Consider the following 18,554-nt stretch of genomic DNA (forward strand, 5'->3'; position numbering starts at 1 on the left):
TCTGAAATGAGTGGTAGAGGAGATTGGTAATGAATATCAATTAAGGCCCCAAGGATCAGCTAGAGTATTGAATACCGTAGCTTGGTTCACTACCTCCCTTTAAGTCTTTGGGGAATTGCACCTGGTCATCACTTTGAAGGATTATACTTGGACTTCCCTCATAGGGAAGACATGAGGGATGCTGTTTTATATGCTACCTGGATATCAGAAAATGGTGCATGTGTAAGTTGTGCAAGGGATTGCCTGCCCTGGGCCAAGTTTATGTGCTTTTCTATACTGGCTCAACTCTAACCTCTCTTCAAGTTTTGACTACTTACTGAATGGAGAGCCACAGATATCACCACCATTGTCATCATATCTCTTAACACCTCCAGCTTTATTAGCCTCCCTGAAGTGAAGACCAGGTGTTACCATACCCCCAGTGGCTGGAAATATCCTGAGTGGTTCTGGCACCTATGCCTTATAAGACCAAACCCAGGACAGTTCTGTCTCCAGTGGGATGTCTTCCCCAGTGGCCACCCAAAGGAGATAAATTACACCACTAGAAGTATGGAGGAGTTAATGTCTCATAGGATGTATCTTTACCAATGAAATATAGAAGATGGTAAGGAACTGACATTTAAATACCTTTTCTTCCATCTAACAAATTGTTCCAAGTATGCTATGGTTCCATATGACATTTCTAGAGTTGTTCCACATGACCAAGTCACCAGCCATGCTTTCTTCCGAAGTTCTTCCCAACTCAGTAACATACCACCTTATGTCTGCTTTCTCTTTTTCCCTGCACACTTCTTTTCTTACTTCCCTTTTGCGCACCCAAGATTGCTTGATATCTGATCCTGCCTTCTAGAGAACTTGGATTGAGAGACAAAGCAAGGCTCTTCAACTCCAAAGTTTTTGTTCACTGAGTAACAAATTAAAATATAGTATAAACAGCTCTAACCTTCCCCATTGAAAAGTTTACTGATTTGGTGTACTCAATTATCTCCCCTTTTTATCTATGGTAATGCATTAATGTAAGTAATTTCTTTCATTTTTTTTTTTTTTTTGAAACTCACAGCTACTCTCTTACTCTGCCCCATTTTGGTTTATAACATTTTTATTACTTTGCTCTGATTTATTACACCTTTACTCTATAGTTTCCCTATATTTGAACTTCTTTCAATACAAAGAAGCCTTATGTTGGTTATTTGTCTCTTTCAGAATGTGATACTTTTCACTTCCAGCTCTTAGAATAAACAAGCAGTGAATGCCAGGTTTCAATTGTGTATTACTGTATATAATTTTTGACATACCGGAGGAGGGTGATAAATTTTATATAACAGTTTATGAAGTCCTTCCAGCTTATCGCCAGTCAAATTTTATATAACAGTTTATGAAGTCCTTCCAGCTTATCTCCAGTCACTCCCCACAGAACACTAAACTCTTCTGACCACACTTTGCCAGGCTTGTCTTAGGAAAGGAGATGTACCCCATCCCAGGATCCCACCACGTAGTCCGGGGCTTCTCTATCATCCTTCCTTTCCTCCCTCACCACCTCTCTTCTAATTATTCTTTCTGATATTCAGAGACAACATAAATTGTAAACCCATGGTGCATCTCTTAGTGCTAAATAGGAATCCTTAACTAATATTTCTATTATAACTATATATTGGAAATAAAGCCTGAAACCTTACATATTAAGTTGATATCTCACACTTACTATCTATCTCAGATTTGACCTAATTGTCCCGGATTCTTCTAGACTTGAATGTTTCAAGCTTTTGGAATTGTGTGTTTGTTTTGGTTGTTGTTTTGTCTTGAACATAAAGTACACATAGAGATCTTGACTCCTCAATTCTTCAATTTTCTCTCCTCTCTCTCCCCACCCTCTTTGGTCATGAATTTTCTTTACTCTCATTGTCTGTTGATTAATTACTTCTCCTCCCATGAATGTTGTGTGATGAAAGCTAATCTATGGAAAAGCTGAGAATGAGATTAATGTTCACAAAAATTGTAAAGATGTCGATGAAAGATGCAGCAATACTACATTGCATTCCCATTGAAACTAACAAAGGCAACTACAAACATTTGAAAGCAAGTCACATTTTTGCACACCATCCATTATTCTCGCATTTAACAGGACGTTAAAGATTCTACATCTTCTGAATTTATTAGCTTGGTATTTAGCATGTTTCACAGCCAAAATAGCAAAGAAGGTTCATTATTGCTGGTTAAATTAGCTTCATGAAAATGTTGTTGGTAAAAGGTTACAGAAATGAATAAGAGATCTAACCAAGCAGCATATTACACTATTTATCATTATAATTTAAAAAGGCATTCTGATTGTTTAAATTAACTTGGCTAAAGGGTAGAGAATTAGATAAAAGTTAATAATTAAAACCTAAATGGCACAATTAGCTCTTCCTTTTGATAAAGAAGGGAGAAAACATATGCATTTGGTATTTAAATTGTCCTCTTGGGAGAAACTGAGGCCAATAAAATCATACCTGATCATACCATTTATGGGCTTTAAAAAAATTTTACAACTATGTTATATATAAACTGGATTACCTGAATATCTTGCATTTCTTTCAGACGTAGATAGCCCTTCCTATATTATTTTATTTAGGATGGTCAAGCCTAGAACTTAACTGTTTTTCTATGGAAGTTTAGTGTTTGTTTTTTAACTGAATAGTCTATGTCTGTTAAGGATGGTAAGTCTTGGCCATCTTTGTGAAATTTTTATCAGTAGAAAAATTTATTTAATCTGTAGTTTTTTTTTGCTTTCTGACATGCAGAATTTTTAATGTTTGTCTGACCTAAACTACTCGTATCTTTCTTTGTGGTAAAATTATTTTTTTTCTAGTAAGCACATAGATTTTTCCTGGAAGGGATGGTGAATCAATTTCTTACTAGTTTGGCAAGCCTGATTAAGTCTTCCATGTCTATAAACTCAAGATCAAAATAAATATATTATCCTCTTTTCCATTCTTAACAGAAACCAGGAGCTAAAAGAACTTGGTGAGCTTTCTCCCCACTGGGACAATCTACGGAAAAATGTCCTTACTCACTGTGATCAAATGGTGAATATGTACCAAGGAATTCTGAAAGAACTTAGCAAGGAAACAGGTGTGAAAGCAAGAACTTTACATTTTCAAACTGAATTGCATTTCATGCATGTTATGTGAAAACACTACAAAATGTTGTTATAGATATAAAAAAGCCAAGATTTAAAAGAAAAAAGCTTTTATTTCTAATTCTACCATCTTGGCATGAAGAACAAGGAAGAAAGATTGCACTATTTTACTTCATGGTATTATTATAAGAATAACTGAGAAAGTTTTTTAAAAAGTTGAATTTCTGAGAAGAAAAGCAACTGAAACAGGATATGTTTCTCTTTCTGAGATTCTTGTAACATTTTGCTTTGTCAAATGTACTTTTCAACATATGTGCACACACACACGCATTTATTATTTATTTACTAATAATGTTCAGTTTTTTCCACCTAGGGTCCTCTTTCAAATCAAGCAGCAGCAAAGGAGAGAGAACATTGGAATTTGTTCCAGTAAATCTACATCTGCAAAGAATGCACGTACACAGCCCTCACTTGAAAGGTAGTAAACAGTATTCTTTCAAAAATTGGCAAATTATGCTAGTGTATACTTCTTTAAAAAGCTTGACTATTGACAGAATTAAAAATTTTAGCAGTTCTATAAAGATGAGACGAAATAATTGAGGCTGATAATGACCCTAAATACTACAAAAGTGATGATTATATTTTTGTTGCTGTGTATCTGGGCAATACTTTGGAAATGTGGCACCTGAATTGTTACAAGTGAATATGAAAAATGAGTGTTAGCTTCCCTAAGTAATATCAATGACGGCTAATAGCTACCAATTGTGCTACTGATGGATTAGGAAAAAAGAAAAAGGAAAAAAAAAGACTTGTTCATTTTGTACCTGTCTTAATAAACCAAAGCCCAAAGGTAGACTCATATGCTGCTTCTCTGACTTAGTGGTGACTATCAAGAGAATTACCGCTTTCCCTATGAGAAGGGGGTTTATCAGATATGAAGTGGTAGAGTATTTTCGATGTACTCAGTTTTAGAAACACCTTTGAAGGAAAAATGTATGGATTTTTATAAACATACCTAAATAGGGTCCAGAGTGAACAATATGGTGTTATATTCACTGCCATTCTACATAATTCCTTGCCACATCCTTATAAAATATATTTTAAAATATTCTTCTCATCTCCTTTTTCCTTTAACTTATTACTGTATCAATTTTTATGATATCTGGGTTGACTATCTGCCTCTATTTAGCAGCAAAAGTCCATATTATGCCTGTTATCTACCATCATTGCTAATGATGCCCTCCACCTCCTTTCCCTCTCAGAAGTCTCTGGGTTTGAATGATAAATGCTATGGTCATCCTGCTAGTACCCATCTTCCTAGGGAGAAAAAGTTACTTTACATGATTAAATCCTTCATGGTAATTGTACCGACACACACAAGCATACACAGATACTTCTAAAGACTCTTTCTCACACCCTATTTTGTAGCCGTTGTGACAATATAGAGGTTACAGTTTTTAAAAAAAGTTAAAATGAAATCTCTCTTTCTGCTTTAGAATCATCTGAAGTTTTATAATTAGGAAAATTAAGCATATTTCTAAGTTTGTGCATAATTGTGTATACATAATCACCTAATGTGCAAGTTTAAGTGTAGTTATAATCATTCTGATGTATAATTTTATTATTTTGGGTAACCTTTATCAACTATCTAAAATTTTGACTTGGATACTTTTCACCAAAAATTACATCAAATGAAAGAACTGAAATAAAAATGAGATGAATTGGCTTAAGGCATTTAGGAACTCTTCCCTGATTATGGAGCGTCTGTCAATAGTTTGAACATAACAACATGTGATGGTTTTAAAAATCATCAAAACCAAAGTATCAACACGTAATAAAGAAGCTAAAGTACTTAAAAGGGATCTGACAACCAACGTAAATTTTTTTCTAATGGCCAATATGAAAAGGCTTTTATGATATAGTAAAAAGTTTATATATTTTCGAGTGGAACAGAATTGTACTTTTTATATATCTTTTTACCACTTTTTATATATGACTGTAAGTCTGTTATTTAATCTTTCTAAGCAGTATTGTCCTCTTCCTGATTAAGTGAATTAGAGGATGTGTAAAATACCTAAAATGAACAATAATGGTTTTTATGATACATGTGGCATTTGCCATCACTGGAACAAAATGGATCTGTCAGTTTTATCAGGGCTGTTAAAATTGGAGGAAAGTCATCAATTAAGAGCCTAGTAAGAGACAATGAAATCTTAACCAAGGAAGTAGCCAGATTTTGAGAAAAGATGATTTAGAGAGGCATTTTGGAAAAATCATCACATGCAAGGACTTAATGACTGTTAGAATGAGGATATGAGAGAAAAGGATGACTCTGGCTACAGCCATGGATGGATAGCAGTGGCATCAAATCAGATAGTTTGTTGGGACCAAAGTGATATGAATTTATATTTAATTTTGCATTCAAATATTTGGTGATGGTCCTTAAAATACTTCCACCAAAAAAGGAGAAGTTAGTATCTAAGTGGCCTCTTACTTTACACTTACTTCTTGAAAATGAAAGAATCATTTACATTATACTGTTTTTTCCAAGCTGTTATCTGAAAAATAGATGAGAGTGAGCTAGAATGAATGCAATGCATTTAATTTCTTCTGCAATTTGAAAGGAATAAACTGGCAGCTTAAAAGAAAGAAATTTAGAAAAGCAAGCAATGTTTCTTCTAATTCGTTTGGTTTGGGATATGTATCAGTTTCCCAGAGCTGCTGTAACAAAGTACCACAAACTCAGTGCCTTAAAAAACAGAAATTTATTGTCTCACAGCCTGGGAGTTCAGAAGTCTGATATCAGGGTGTTGGCAGAGCCATGCTCCCTCTGAAACCTTTAGGGGGTTCCTTCCTTGCCTCCTCCCAGCTTCTGATAGTTTGCGTGCAATCTTTGGTTTTCTTTGGTTTGTTGATGCATCACACCAATCTTCCATCTTCACGTGGTGTTCCCCTATGCATTTTACATCATCTTCTCTGTGTGTCTGTCTTTGTATCCAAATTTCCCCTTTAAGGACCCCAGTCATATTGGATTAGGACCGGCCGTAAAAGCCTGATTTCAACTTGACTGCATCTATAATGATCCTCTTCGAAAAAGGGTCATATTCTAAGATATCTTTCTTGGTCATATTCTAAGATAGCCCATAACAGGACATATAAAGAGATTTCTTATTTATAGTGACCAATACAAGCAGTAGACAGGAAACCAAGATTTTGGTGTTACAGAACTAGGATACAACTCACAAACTAGAGGATTTTTGATGCAGCAATTTTCAGAAAGACTGGTTCTTCTCTTTGAAGACTTAAAGAGAAAATGTGGGAAAGGACTAGGTACCCTTACAGCCAAGAAGTAATGTGAAGGTACTGATTTCTATTACATAATGACTTTTTTCCCAAGCCTACTCATGTATATAATGTATACATGTATATGATATACATATCATACACGTAAGATTAAATATTAAATTTATATGTTTTAAAAATACTTGTTTTTATAAATTTAAAATGTATTATTTGAAATTGGAATTCAGATAAAGTATGTGCCTTTTAGAGTAGATTGCCAGCTATATGTTATAATAGAAATTGAAAATTTGACTGAATTTTGGGGGCCCTACCACTTACTTCTTTTACTTTGACCAAGTTAATAACTTTTCTGAGTTTCAGTTTTCTTATTTGCAAAATAAAACAGTTAAAATTTGTAGATGTTAGCCAATCAAATTTTCTACTTCCTTATATAATGTGTTGAACAGATTAAATGAATTGCAGTTAAATTTATTTAAAGTCTGTGGTTACGGATTTGAATGTTTAGCTGAATTACAGACAACATTTTGCAAGGTAATGATGCAAGTAAGATCGTCCAAGCAATGATATTTCATTGGTGAGTTATTGGGACCTAGCCTAAATTTATTTTCATTCTTACCATTAGTAAATTGTGTCTATCCACATTTGATTAATATGTCTGCTGTATTTGGAGAAGCAGCTTTGCAAACAATAGCAGGCAGATTCGCCAAATACAAGGCTAATGTGTAACTCTTGAAACAAGTAACTGAACAGAACTAATGTTTTCATGTCTTATACTGACAAATGAAGAACCTCCATTTAACTGTGGGTGCTCTCAGACCCATTGAGTTAATTTTTCATCCTTATTCATTACTTAAATGCAACAAATGGAATACCTACCACTCTAGATATCTTAGACAGCAGTGAAACAATAATAAAAACACAATCCTGAAGTTAAGAACAAAAGTTCCCACTCCAACATACCTCAATAGATTTTATTTTCATGGAAAATCAGGTGGATATTATAAAATATGGATTCTTGTGATGTTATTCTATATTTGTTATTTTGTATGTTATAGATATATGATAGCATATTATAGTATACAAGAAAGAAAGAGGAAAGAAAATAGAGAAAGAACCTACTATCTTATTATCATAAAGCTGTAGTTGGGGTCAGATCCATAAGCCAGAATTTACTGTGTACCTATGGATTCCTCAGGTAACCTCTCTGCCCCTTAGTCTTCTAATCTCTACTCTGAGGGAAGGAGCAAACAAGAGGAGCTATGTAGAGCTTCTTGATTTCTGTATCTCAAGAGTCTGGGTGTGTGGCCTCATCAATGAAGCCTAATCAGCCTTACATATGTTTAATGATGATGCCAAATTGGTTGGACTATTTTGAAGCAGATTTCCCTATTGTCTTGTGATTCGTGTCAGAGTCATTTTGTGGCCATTTTGAAGTCAGGGATTATGCTTAAATTCTTCCTTGAAATGAGATCAGTGTGTCTACATGGTTTTTTTCATTAGCACTATTTTTATAGTTATAGGAATTTTAAAGAGATCTTCTGGGAAAAAAATAGACTTATTATCTCAATTCTATTATTAAATGGCTTTTAAAAGACTATGAGGCAGCCCTATTATTAAATTTCAAACCAGCCTAGTATCTTTAGCTTGATGAGACTCAACAACTTGAATTCCACTTTCCTATTATGCTGTATACTATGCCATTTTCACAAAGCCAAGGACAATTTTTGAGAAATAAAATATCAAAGAAAGAAGGCACATAGATTATATTTTTTTAATGAAGAATAAAGGACCTTTAATTTTTCTTAAGTTTTCTGTAACATAAAATGCCCACCCAGATTTTTATAATTGTCTCAGCCCCATCCATCAATTCTCCAATGCTAACTGGGCATCCTACAATTCAGCTCAAGTCTGACACTATTTACCTGGAGATAGCATTAGGTTCCACAGGTTAAGGACTCAGTACTGCAAGACTGCCCTCCACTTCAGATGCCAATGGGAAATCTTGGTTGTTACCTGTGCTTCTCATCAACTATAAGTTAGAGGTTCCCACCATTCCCCTCCTTGAGTTTGGTTAATTTGTGAGAGCTACTTGCAGAACTGAGAAAAACATTTTACTTACTAAATTACTGGTTTATTATAGAAAGATATAACTCAGGAACAGGCAGATGGAAGAGATGCATAGGGCAAGGTATGGGGAAGGGGAGCAGAGCTTCCATGCCCTTTCAGCCTGCCACTCTCCATCACCTCCATGTGTTCACCAACCTTTAAGCTCACCAAATTCAGTCCTTTTGGGTTTTTATGGAGGCTTCATTACATAGGCATGATTGATTAAATAACTGGCCACTGAGGATGGAGCTCAATCTATAACCTCCTACCCTTCCCAGGAGGTGGGAGGAGGAGAGGAACTGAAAATTCCAACCCTCTAATCACAGGGTTGGATTCTCTGGCAACCAGCCCCATCCTTAGGTGAGCTCCAAAAGTCACTTCATCAACATAACAAAAAACACCTTTAAAACTTTCAACACAGGAAATTCCAAGGGTTTTAAGAGCTCTGGGCCAGAAAAGGGGACCAAATATTTATTTCTTATTATAAATCACAATATCACAGTTATCAATATTTAAAAGTTAACACTTCAAAGCAACACTTTGAAGACCTCAAATGTACAAAGGCTATTTAAGTCTAAACTCTTCAGCCTCTTAAAATATGCTCATAAAGATCCTAGCTGTTTGAGGAGTGGTTCTAATCAGGATGGGTAGGGTTGAAAGGCAACAGAGAAAAGTGAGAGAGGCAGAGGGAGACCTTATTTGCTCTTTCAACATCCAGACATCTACTTAGCATCCCTGCAGAGATCACTTGATATTAATAGAATATCAGCATTGGCTTGGGAGGTGGGGTAACAGGACAAATGGCTTCTGGAATATAGATGAGGTGCTGCTACCTGTGCTGAAACAACAGTACTACTTTTTACTTGCCTGTTTGAAATTTGTTCTATGAAGTTCAAAAGTGAAGAATATTTGGGGGACTTTTCTACATCTTACTTCCTGGTACCTTCACCTTTGAGAACATACATCTATGTTAGGAAATTGGCTCCCTTTCTATTCTTTTTTTTTTTCAAATCCTGATTGTTGTGCTGCTAATTATTATGCAAATTTCCCCTAGAACTTTGTATCCCCAGCCTGCTTTTATTGTTAACTTATTTTTATTATCTTGTTTAAAATAATAATAAATGGTAGATAAAATTATAAACATGATAATTTAATGAAAAGAATGAGAAAGAAAGGAACTGACCTAAGTATACTTTAGAAAGAATTGGCTACTATAAGGCTAAATAAAAAAAGAATACAAATACTATATTCTTGCTAGTAAATTTGTTTCTTACAGAGGTATGGGTTAACAGTTCTAAACTGTTTTATTTGTATAATAGAGTTGACCAAATATGTACATATGTAGATAGTGTAGGGGAGGAAGAAATACTCCTCTACCCTTCTAGGTTCTTCTGGCTGGTCTAAGAATTAAATTGACCTGAGACAGAATAACAGGAGAAAATTAAACAAGTTTTAATAACGTGTATACATGGGAGAAACCCGCAAACTCTGAGCAACTTAACTTGCCAAAATGGCCAAAGGCACCACCTTAAATATTATCTTCAGCAAAGACAAAAGAGGATGTTGGGGGTAGTGGTTTGGGACTTCAAAGGGGAGGAAGGCACTTTGCATGGAAATGGAAAAGCAAATGTTTGGTAAACAAATGTTTGCCAAAGACAGTGAGACATGGAGAGGACTTTGACCAAATGGGCCTTGCTAGGTTCCTCCCTGTCTGCCACACCTAGTTCATATTATACTATAGTTGTCTGTGGTCATAGCTCATTTCTGGAACAGGCATTGTATCTTAACTTCTTTTAGGCAGTTAGAGGGAAGGTCAAAGTTTGTTCCTGAGTCTTTTGTTCTTAAAAATTGTCAAGCCAAAGAGACACGTTTTTCAGATAACAAATTCTGCTCCCTTACAACAGGGAGAATCAGGCTTCTCAATGTCAGAGAAAGAAGTTAGAAATCAAAAAGGAGGAGAAGGTAGAAGGAATCTTGTGATGCTGAGTTGAAGTTAGAGGTAACAATGTGGACTCATGGATTTTTGTTTTTGTTGTTGCTGTTGGTATAGATAGGTTGATAATTAGATAGATAAATATAGATGTATTCGCACACAAGTTCATATACATGCATATACTTTCTAGCTCTAGCCACTAAAAAGAATTGAAAGAGTAGCAATGAGCATAGCTACCCCCAGTATTTGATTTCTAAACACCATTCTCCAACAAAAAGGACTAGAGTTCCTTGGAATACTGGTTGATTCCAGGGCTGATGCAGGGAAAATATGAGATGAGTCTGGAATGTATTGTGGCTCTAGAAAGTAAGTACTCAAAAATCAAAAAATAAAACCAAAAGGGCATATTTAAATGCCTAGGAGTCAATCTGAAGAAGCTCCCAATGGACAAAGCTGGAACAACTTGAACATTAAGATAGGGTTGATCATAAACCAGAGAACAACATACCTGAGTCCATATTGATGTTGATACGTAACTGAATAAATAAATGAATTAAGAAAAAGGGTCAACTGTTCCTCCCAGAAAAATCCCAATTAATAAATGTGGAAGGAATGAGGGAAATGGAAAATCACCATTCAAACAAAACAGTAATAATTGTTATAGGCAAGATTCATCAATGGATGCTAAAATTAGTGGGTGCAAGTTTAAACACACACAGGATATTTGCATAGTCTTAAAATATGTCCCTCCAAATATGTAGTATCTTTATAGTGTAGAATCAACTGTAGGTAGTGGCAGACATCACTTTGACCAATGCATCAAGATTCACATAAAGTAGTACTTAACTTACCATACTCCCTGATGGGATGCACTGAGAAGGGCATTTCTCCTCAGTAGTTTCCTTCTCAATAGTGCAGAATCTCCATCTAAACATGAGAAAACATAAGACAAACCCAAACTAAGGAACATTCTACAAAATAACTGACCAGTGCTCTTCAAAAGTGTCAAGGTCAAAAATAAAAGACTGAGGAGCTGTCACAGATTGGAGGAGCCTACATGACAACTAAATGAAATATGGAATCCTGGATTGGATCCTAAAAGAATAAAAGGTGTTAGTGGAAAAAATAATCCAAATACATTCCTTACTTTTCTTAATGGTATAGTATGAGATTAATTTCATAATTTTGATAATTAATCTATGATTATGTAAGATATTAACATAAAAAGAACCTGAGTGAAGAGTATAGAGAACTCTGTTCTAATTTTGCAACTATTCTGGAAATTTAAAATTATCTCACAAGTAAAAATTTTAAAAAATATTCAAACAATAATAAAGACTTTTTTATATTTTAATAAAAATTGTATATATTTAAGGTGTACAACAGGATGTTTTGATATACATATACACAGTGAATGATTACTACAGTCAAGGTAATTAACATATCTATCTCCTCATATATAATTACTTTTTTTTGGTGTGGTGAGATGTTTTTAAAGGAATTCTGGGGGCTGGCCCCATGGTGTAGTGGTTAAGTTTGGCATGCTCCATTTCAGTGACCTGAGTTTGCAGGTTTGGATCCTGTGCATAGACCTACACCACTTGTCAGCCATGCTGTGGTGGTGACCCACATGGAAAATAGAAGAACATTGGCACAGATGTTAGCTCAGGGCAAATCTTCCTCAAGCAAAAAAAATGAGGAAGATTTGCAACAGCTGTTAGCTCAGGGTGAATCTTCTTCAGCAAAAAATACGTAAATAAGGGAATTCTGTATTTCTTCCTATTTTAGACAACAGATTAAAATAACTCAAATTCTCTGGAAACATTGATAGCAATTTAGTCATAGGTTCTTTTTTATGTTATTGTGATAAGAATATTTAACATGAGATCTACCTTCTTAATGAATTTTTAAGTGTATAATACATTATTGTTGACTATACATACCATGTTGCACAGCAGATCAAGCATCTTGCTTGACTGAAACTTTATGCCCTTGGATTAGCAACTCCCCATTTGCCCCTCTCCCTAGCCCCTGGCCACGACTATTCCACTGTTTAATTGTATTAATTTGACTATTTTGAAGACTGTATATAAGTGGAGTCATGCAGTATTTGTCTTCCCATGACTGGCTTATTTCACTAGCATAATATCCTCAAGTTTTATCCATGCTGTCACATATTGCAGAATTTCCTTCATTTTTAAGGCTGAATAGTATTCCATAGTATGTGTACAGCACATTTTCTTTAATCATTTATCTTTTGATAGACATCTAGGTTGTTTCTACATCTTGACTATTGTGAATAGTGTTTCAGTGAATACAGAAGTGCTAATATCTCTTTGAGATCCTAATTTCAGTTTCAGAAGTGGAATTGCTGGATCATGTAATAGTTCTATTTTTAATTTTTTGAGGAACCTCCATACTATTTTTCATATCAGCTGCACCATTTTGCATTCTCACTTACAGTGTGCAAGGTTCCAATTTCTCCACATCATTGCCAAAACTCATTGTCTTTTGTTTTTTTGATAATAGCCATTTTTACAGGTGTGATTTGATATCTCATTGTGGTTTTGATTTGCATTTTCCTGATGATCAATGACATTTATCATTTTTTCATATATCTGTTGACCATTTGTTTTCCTTCTTTGACGAAATGTCTATTCAAATCTTTAGCCCATTCTTTCTTTGATGAGGAAGGTTTACCCTGAGCCAGCATCTGTTGCCGATCTTCCTTGGTTTTGTATGTGAGCCACCACCACAGCATGGCCACTGATAGACGAGTGGTATAGGCCTGCTCCCAGGAACTAAATCTGGGTTGCCAAAAAGCAGCATGCCGAATTTAACCACTAGGCCACCAGGGTTGGCCCTCTTTAGGCTATTTTTTAAATCATGTTATTAACTGTTTCTAATATTGAGTTGTAGGAGTTCCTTACATATTTTTGAGATTAACCTCTCATCAGATAAATGGTTTGCAAATATTTTCTCCTTTTCTATATGTTGTCTTTTCACTCTGTTGTTTTCTTATCTATGCAGAACCTTTTTAGTTTGATCTAACCCTGCTTGTTTGTTTTTGTTGCTTGTGCTTTAGCTGTTGTATTCATGAAATCATTGGTAATACCAATATCATGAAACTTTTCTCCAATTTTTTTCTTAGGGATTTTACAACTTTAGATCTTATGTTTAAGCCTTGAATCTATTTTGAGTTGATTTCTGTGCATGCTGTAAGATGAGGGTCTAATTTCATTCTTTTGCATGTAGATAATCATAAGCTCTCTGTTATTTTGTAGAATATGATACATGGCTGCATATATATTTATCCCCATCCCCTGGTGATAGGTATATTCCAATTCCAATATTTTTTTCTGGGTATTGCGTCTAAACTTTTATTCTGCAATTAAGAATAGTAATTCCCTGTGTGATCTAAAGACAAAGAAGACAAACTGAATTGAACCTCAAAATATTTATTTATTGACATTTATTGAGCACCTACATCATCATGCATGATGTTGAAACATTTGAATGTTCTTCTATTAATATTTGAAATATATGAGGAGGGAAATAAGTATCAAAGCCTGTGTTTTGGGCAGAGTGACTGAATGGCCACCCAAATGGAGAAGTGATGTACTGCACTGTGGATGCTGCGAGGCTGAGATAGAAGAGGCATCAGTCATCCTGACAAAAAGTGAGGAAGTTAGTGTTAGGGTAAAGATAGTTAACATTGGCAAGAGAGAATAAAATTTGGGTAGCAGAGTTGTTAAAACTGATCAGATAAGATGTTGAGGGAAAGAGAGGAATTTAAAATGATCTTAAGATCTTGAGAATTTTAATCTGGAAGGCTTAAAGGAATGTGATGTCTTTATTGATCATAGGGAACGGGGGGGGGGGGGGGGGAGAGCAGGTGGGAAGAGTTAGAACAAGTGAGGATTAATAGCAGGTTGACCTTCACTGATGTTCATAAGGCAGTTAGGAATTGGATTATTTAGTGTGGAGGAGGTCAGAACTAGCCAGAGATGGTGATTTTATAGGCTTTGGTAAAAATATAGTGTTAAAACCCCCAAAATAATGAGTTCATAGATAGAAAATTGAAAGGAAATAAGTAAAAGTCAGAAGCTTGGAAATGAACGAGCTTGTTCATCATTGTAGATGGGTTCAAGAAACACAGACTCCTTCATTTAGATTTTAAAATAGTCAGTTCTTTACTATGAGGAGTAGAGAGTATTTGAGCAACTTGCTTCTGTTCCTTTACCTGCTACTTTAAAATGTCTTGGTTCCTTCATAGATGACTAGCATTTCACAACAGCAGTAAGCTGGATGAATGAAGAGAAAGTTTTTGGTCCTAGAAAGTAGGTTTGGAAAATGCTGAAACTGTGGATGAATTAAGGAGACAGATTCACCCTGATGCTAATGAAGCTCAAGTTCAGGGCCCTTCAAGTGCATGGGTCTCTTACAAGACCATACAAGGGGTCCTAGCAACATGTTTGTGGTCAAATGTTTTTGCAAATTTTGCAAAAGTGAGTTATTTTAACCTCCATCGATTAAGACTGCTCTCTTTTTCCACTCAGATTTTCCTTTCCCTCATCCTTTCCCTCTTGCTGGGTAGTGGTAGAGAGGCCACAAGTTTTTTTGGATCCAGTGAAGTCTACAGGCAATTTGTTTTTATTGGAGATTGAGTTAGGAATGCAATTAGTTTGGGTTTAGTGGGACATACATATGCAGTTTTTAGTCACTCCTGTATACTGTTGGTATTGCTGGTCACCCAGGTTTTAGCTGAAATGCAGTGTACTTCATTGCAGCAGCAGCATGATTATTCTTTCTGAATTTAGTTTAAATTAACACAGGAATTGATTTTATTCAGAAAACTGAGCCTTGGTATCACTTTCCTTTTCAGACTGAAAAATTTATTTTTATGGAGAAATAAGCAAAAGTTAAAATACCACCCTTCTTTGCTTAATTGATAGGACTACTTCTTACAGGGGAAATAATCATAGATAGTACTTACTACACGCTTATCACGTTTAACTACTGTCAACTCCATTTTCTAGCTGAGGAAACTGAGACCAGAGAGGTTAAGTAATTTTCCTAATGCCACACAACTTAGAAGTGGCAGAACTGGGATCCAGAACCAGGGACTCAGGTTCCAGTCAGTAACGTAAACCACTGGCTCTCCATCCCTGGGTTAGAAGTCAGCGAACCCTGGGTGGAAGGTGTTCGGTGCTTTAGACAAAGCAGATAATTTCTCAAGGTCCTCAGGTTTCTCCCCAGAAATGTGAAGGTGGACTAGAATGTGGTAGTTGTTGGCAACTCTTGGGTGATCTCATGACTGTTGGAAAAATCTGTGACCCCTTTCCGTGAAGTAGAACAGTTGTACTTAAATAAGTTACATACGTTTGTGGACACCCTGAAACCCTTTTCTTAGTCCTAGGTTAAAATCCCCTAGACTGAGAAATCTTTAAATTTGACACAGTCTAATATTCTGCTATTTTAAGAAAAAGTGACTTCCAGTTTATTAGTGACTTTTTAAAAGGGCAAGAGATAACCATTCCAACAATCTATTAAGTGATGGTTCAGTATCTGCCTTATTGATGGGTTGGCTTGGGTTGTATTGGTTTTTTGTGACCTTGAGTTCTCTGAGTGCTGCTGAAGTCTTTCACTTGAAGACGCTTTTCTTGTTAAGAAAAATGTTGCAGGTGCATTTGGATTGAACCTCTATGAAGAAGTTATGGTGTTTACCTGAAGCTAATAAAATAATTTATGTTTTCCCTGTAAATGAGATCTGAAAAACAACCAATGTGTCAATACCAGAATCAATTTGAAAAGGATCTACTGTGAAATTAGATTTCTCAAATAAAATTGTAGTTTAACAAGAGGGCCTTCACTCTGTCTTCCTTCCTATGGGGATGCTTTCATTAGAATGTAAAATGACGGCATGTGTTGGAGCCCTGAACTTAATATGTATCAAACTTGATGGCTTTCAAGATCAAAGGATTGTTTTGATTTAAATGTATGGATTTGTTATTAAAAAAAACAAAGTATCTCACTGGAAAAATAGATTGAGACATTTTATGTATTCTTTCTATGTCACCTAAGGAAATTGCAAAAGCATGCATTCAAAATTAAGTAAGGTGTAGTATACACAGGCAGGAAAGTATTCTGTATAGATTTTGTAAAAATGCGCTAGTATTGTTCTGCCCTTGAGCCAAAAGGCATTAGTATTTTGCTTCTTTGTAAATTTTGGTTGAAAGATTGTTCATTATTGTTGAATTTCAATCTGATTGCAAATTAAATGATGCAAAACTCAATAAAGTAAAATACACAAAAGACCAATTAACATGTTATCTCAGTAAGTATATAGAAGAATGAGAGAACATACTGTTCTACACAGTGGCATATAATTAAGATGTAGTCATAAATCAAGGAAATATTTTAACTTGTTTGGGTGCACAGGTGGCTTTTAGAAAGATTGATTAGCTCCTCTTGCCCGCTTGAGATTCGAGTTCATTGTTATTCCTGCAAAATTAAACAGAATAATTTCTCAGACTTCATACAGTGTGCATGCTTCAATGGAAACAGCATACTGGAGATCAGTGTTTGCAAAGTGTTCATCTCCTTGTCCATTCCTGTTCCAGATGCTCTCTACGATGTCATCACTGTGGGAGCCCCAGCTGCCCATTTTCAGGGATTTAAGAATGGTGGTCTTCGGAAACTACTCCATAGATTTGAAACGGAAAGAAGAAAGTAAGTGATGACAGGATGCGTTAATGATACTATCTTCCCTTTAGGGAAGTTTGTATACAAGGTTAGGATAAAGAAGTTTGGTCCATCGCAATGATTAGTTTTGTTTTTTTTTTACAGTTGGCACCTGAGCTAACACACTTATTGCCAATCTTCTTCTTTTTTTTTTCCTCCTTCTTCTCACCAAAGCTCCCCCAGTACATAGTTGTATGTTCTATTTGTAGGTCCTTCTGGTTGTGCGTAATGATTAGTTCTTGACATCTCTAACTCATTCATTAACTTAAAGTTGTTGAATTTCCAAAAAATACTTGAGCAGAAATTAAATAAGAATAAATGAAATGCCTGAGTGTGTTGCTTATAGAGTAGTAGTGTGCTGGCAGAAAATTTGGGGGGAAGCCATGCTACTAAAAAGTAGATAGTATTCTACTACCAACTATCGCCCGTTCAATGAGATGGTGTTCAGACAGGGATTTAGTTAAAAACATAGTCTAATTGAACTGTGAAGCTGAAGACACTTAATGGAGAGCATGAGTCCTAATTTATGACTTCAACCCAACTAGTGATTTCCACTGTGGCCTGAGGCAAGGCACATAACTGCTCTGTCATTTAATTGTGCCATTTGAAAAGAGACATCAATACAGAACTTTATCAGTCAAGTGATGAGACTAAACGAGGAAACTTTCTATTCCTTAGGGAAAAGTAATGATACAAAAACCAAAGTATTATCCCTGCTATTTATACTTCTAATATACTTTCTCAATTTCTTTTTTGCTTGTTTTTAGCTGCCTTAATATATTGCATCAGTAGTTTATCCCCCATGTACCAAGCAATTGAGTTTATCCTGTGTTGACGCAAAATAACCTATAACCCTTCTATAGACAGGAGTAATAAAGTGAGTTTTATTCAAGCCAGGGTGAGAATTAGAACCTGGGAGGGACTTAGAAAGCGTTCTGGAGAAGCATGGTTTTCAGTACAGTCTTATATCTTTTTGGAACAAAGAGCATCCTTTAAACAAATCCAGGATACATTTTCATCAAAGTTTCAAAGAGGTATTTAGTTGAAAATTAGCAGGTCAACATGACCCTGACATCGTGTTGGGAGAGGGACTAATAAGGGCGGGTGTTACCGATAGGGCCTAGGAGGGGAAGTAGGCATTCTCAGCTTAAGAGTATATTCTTTACTTGCATGGTTAAAGCAGATGTACAATGTGTGTTTGATGCACCATGAGTTAGGCTTCTTTAGTTCATGGCAAATCAATTTTGAAACTGATTAATTACCCCGTATACCCCAATGTGTGAAATCTCTTGTCACTTGTAATATCCTCTGGCTGTGGTTACACTCATGTAGACCATAAAGGGTGTTACT

At 35.5% G+C, this 18,554-nt stretch overlaps 1 protein-coding gene across 35 annotated transcripts in view; it reads left to right on the forward strand.

Moving 5' to 3' along the window:
- The window catches only part of INPP4B (inositol polyphosphate-4-phosphatase type II B), a 747,875-nt gene that overhangs the window by 573,367 nt on the left and 155,954 nt on the right, over positions 1–18,554 (forward strand). For all 35 annotated transcript variants that reach the window (XM_070608969.1, XM_070608970.1, XM_070608973.1 and 32 more), the window contains 3 exons: positions 2,981–3,111; positions 3,492–3,596; positions 17,084–17,192. In XM_070608969.1, the coding sequence (XP_070465070.1) occupies positions 2,981–3,111; positions 3,492–3,596; positions 17,084–17,192 (345 nt within the window). The remainder of the gene's footprint in view (positions 1–2,980; positions 3,112–3,491; positions 3,597–17,083; positions 17,193–18,554) is intronic.

The sequence above is a fragment of the Equus przewalskii genome, chromosome 2 (genome assembly GCF_037783145.1).
Source record: "Equus przewalskii isolate Varuska chromosome 2, EquPr2, whole genome shotgun sequence".
NCBI classification, from domain to species: domain Eukaryota; kingdom Metazoa; phylum Chordata; class Mammalia; order Perissodactyla; family Equidae; genus Equus; species Equus przewalskii.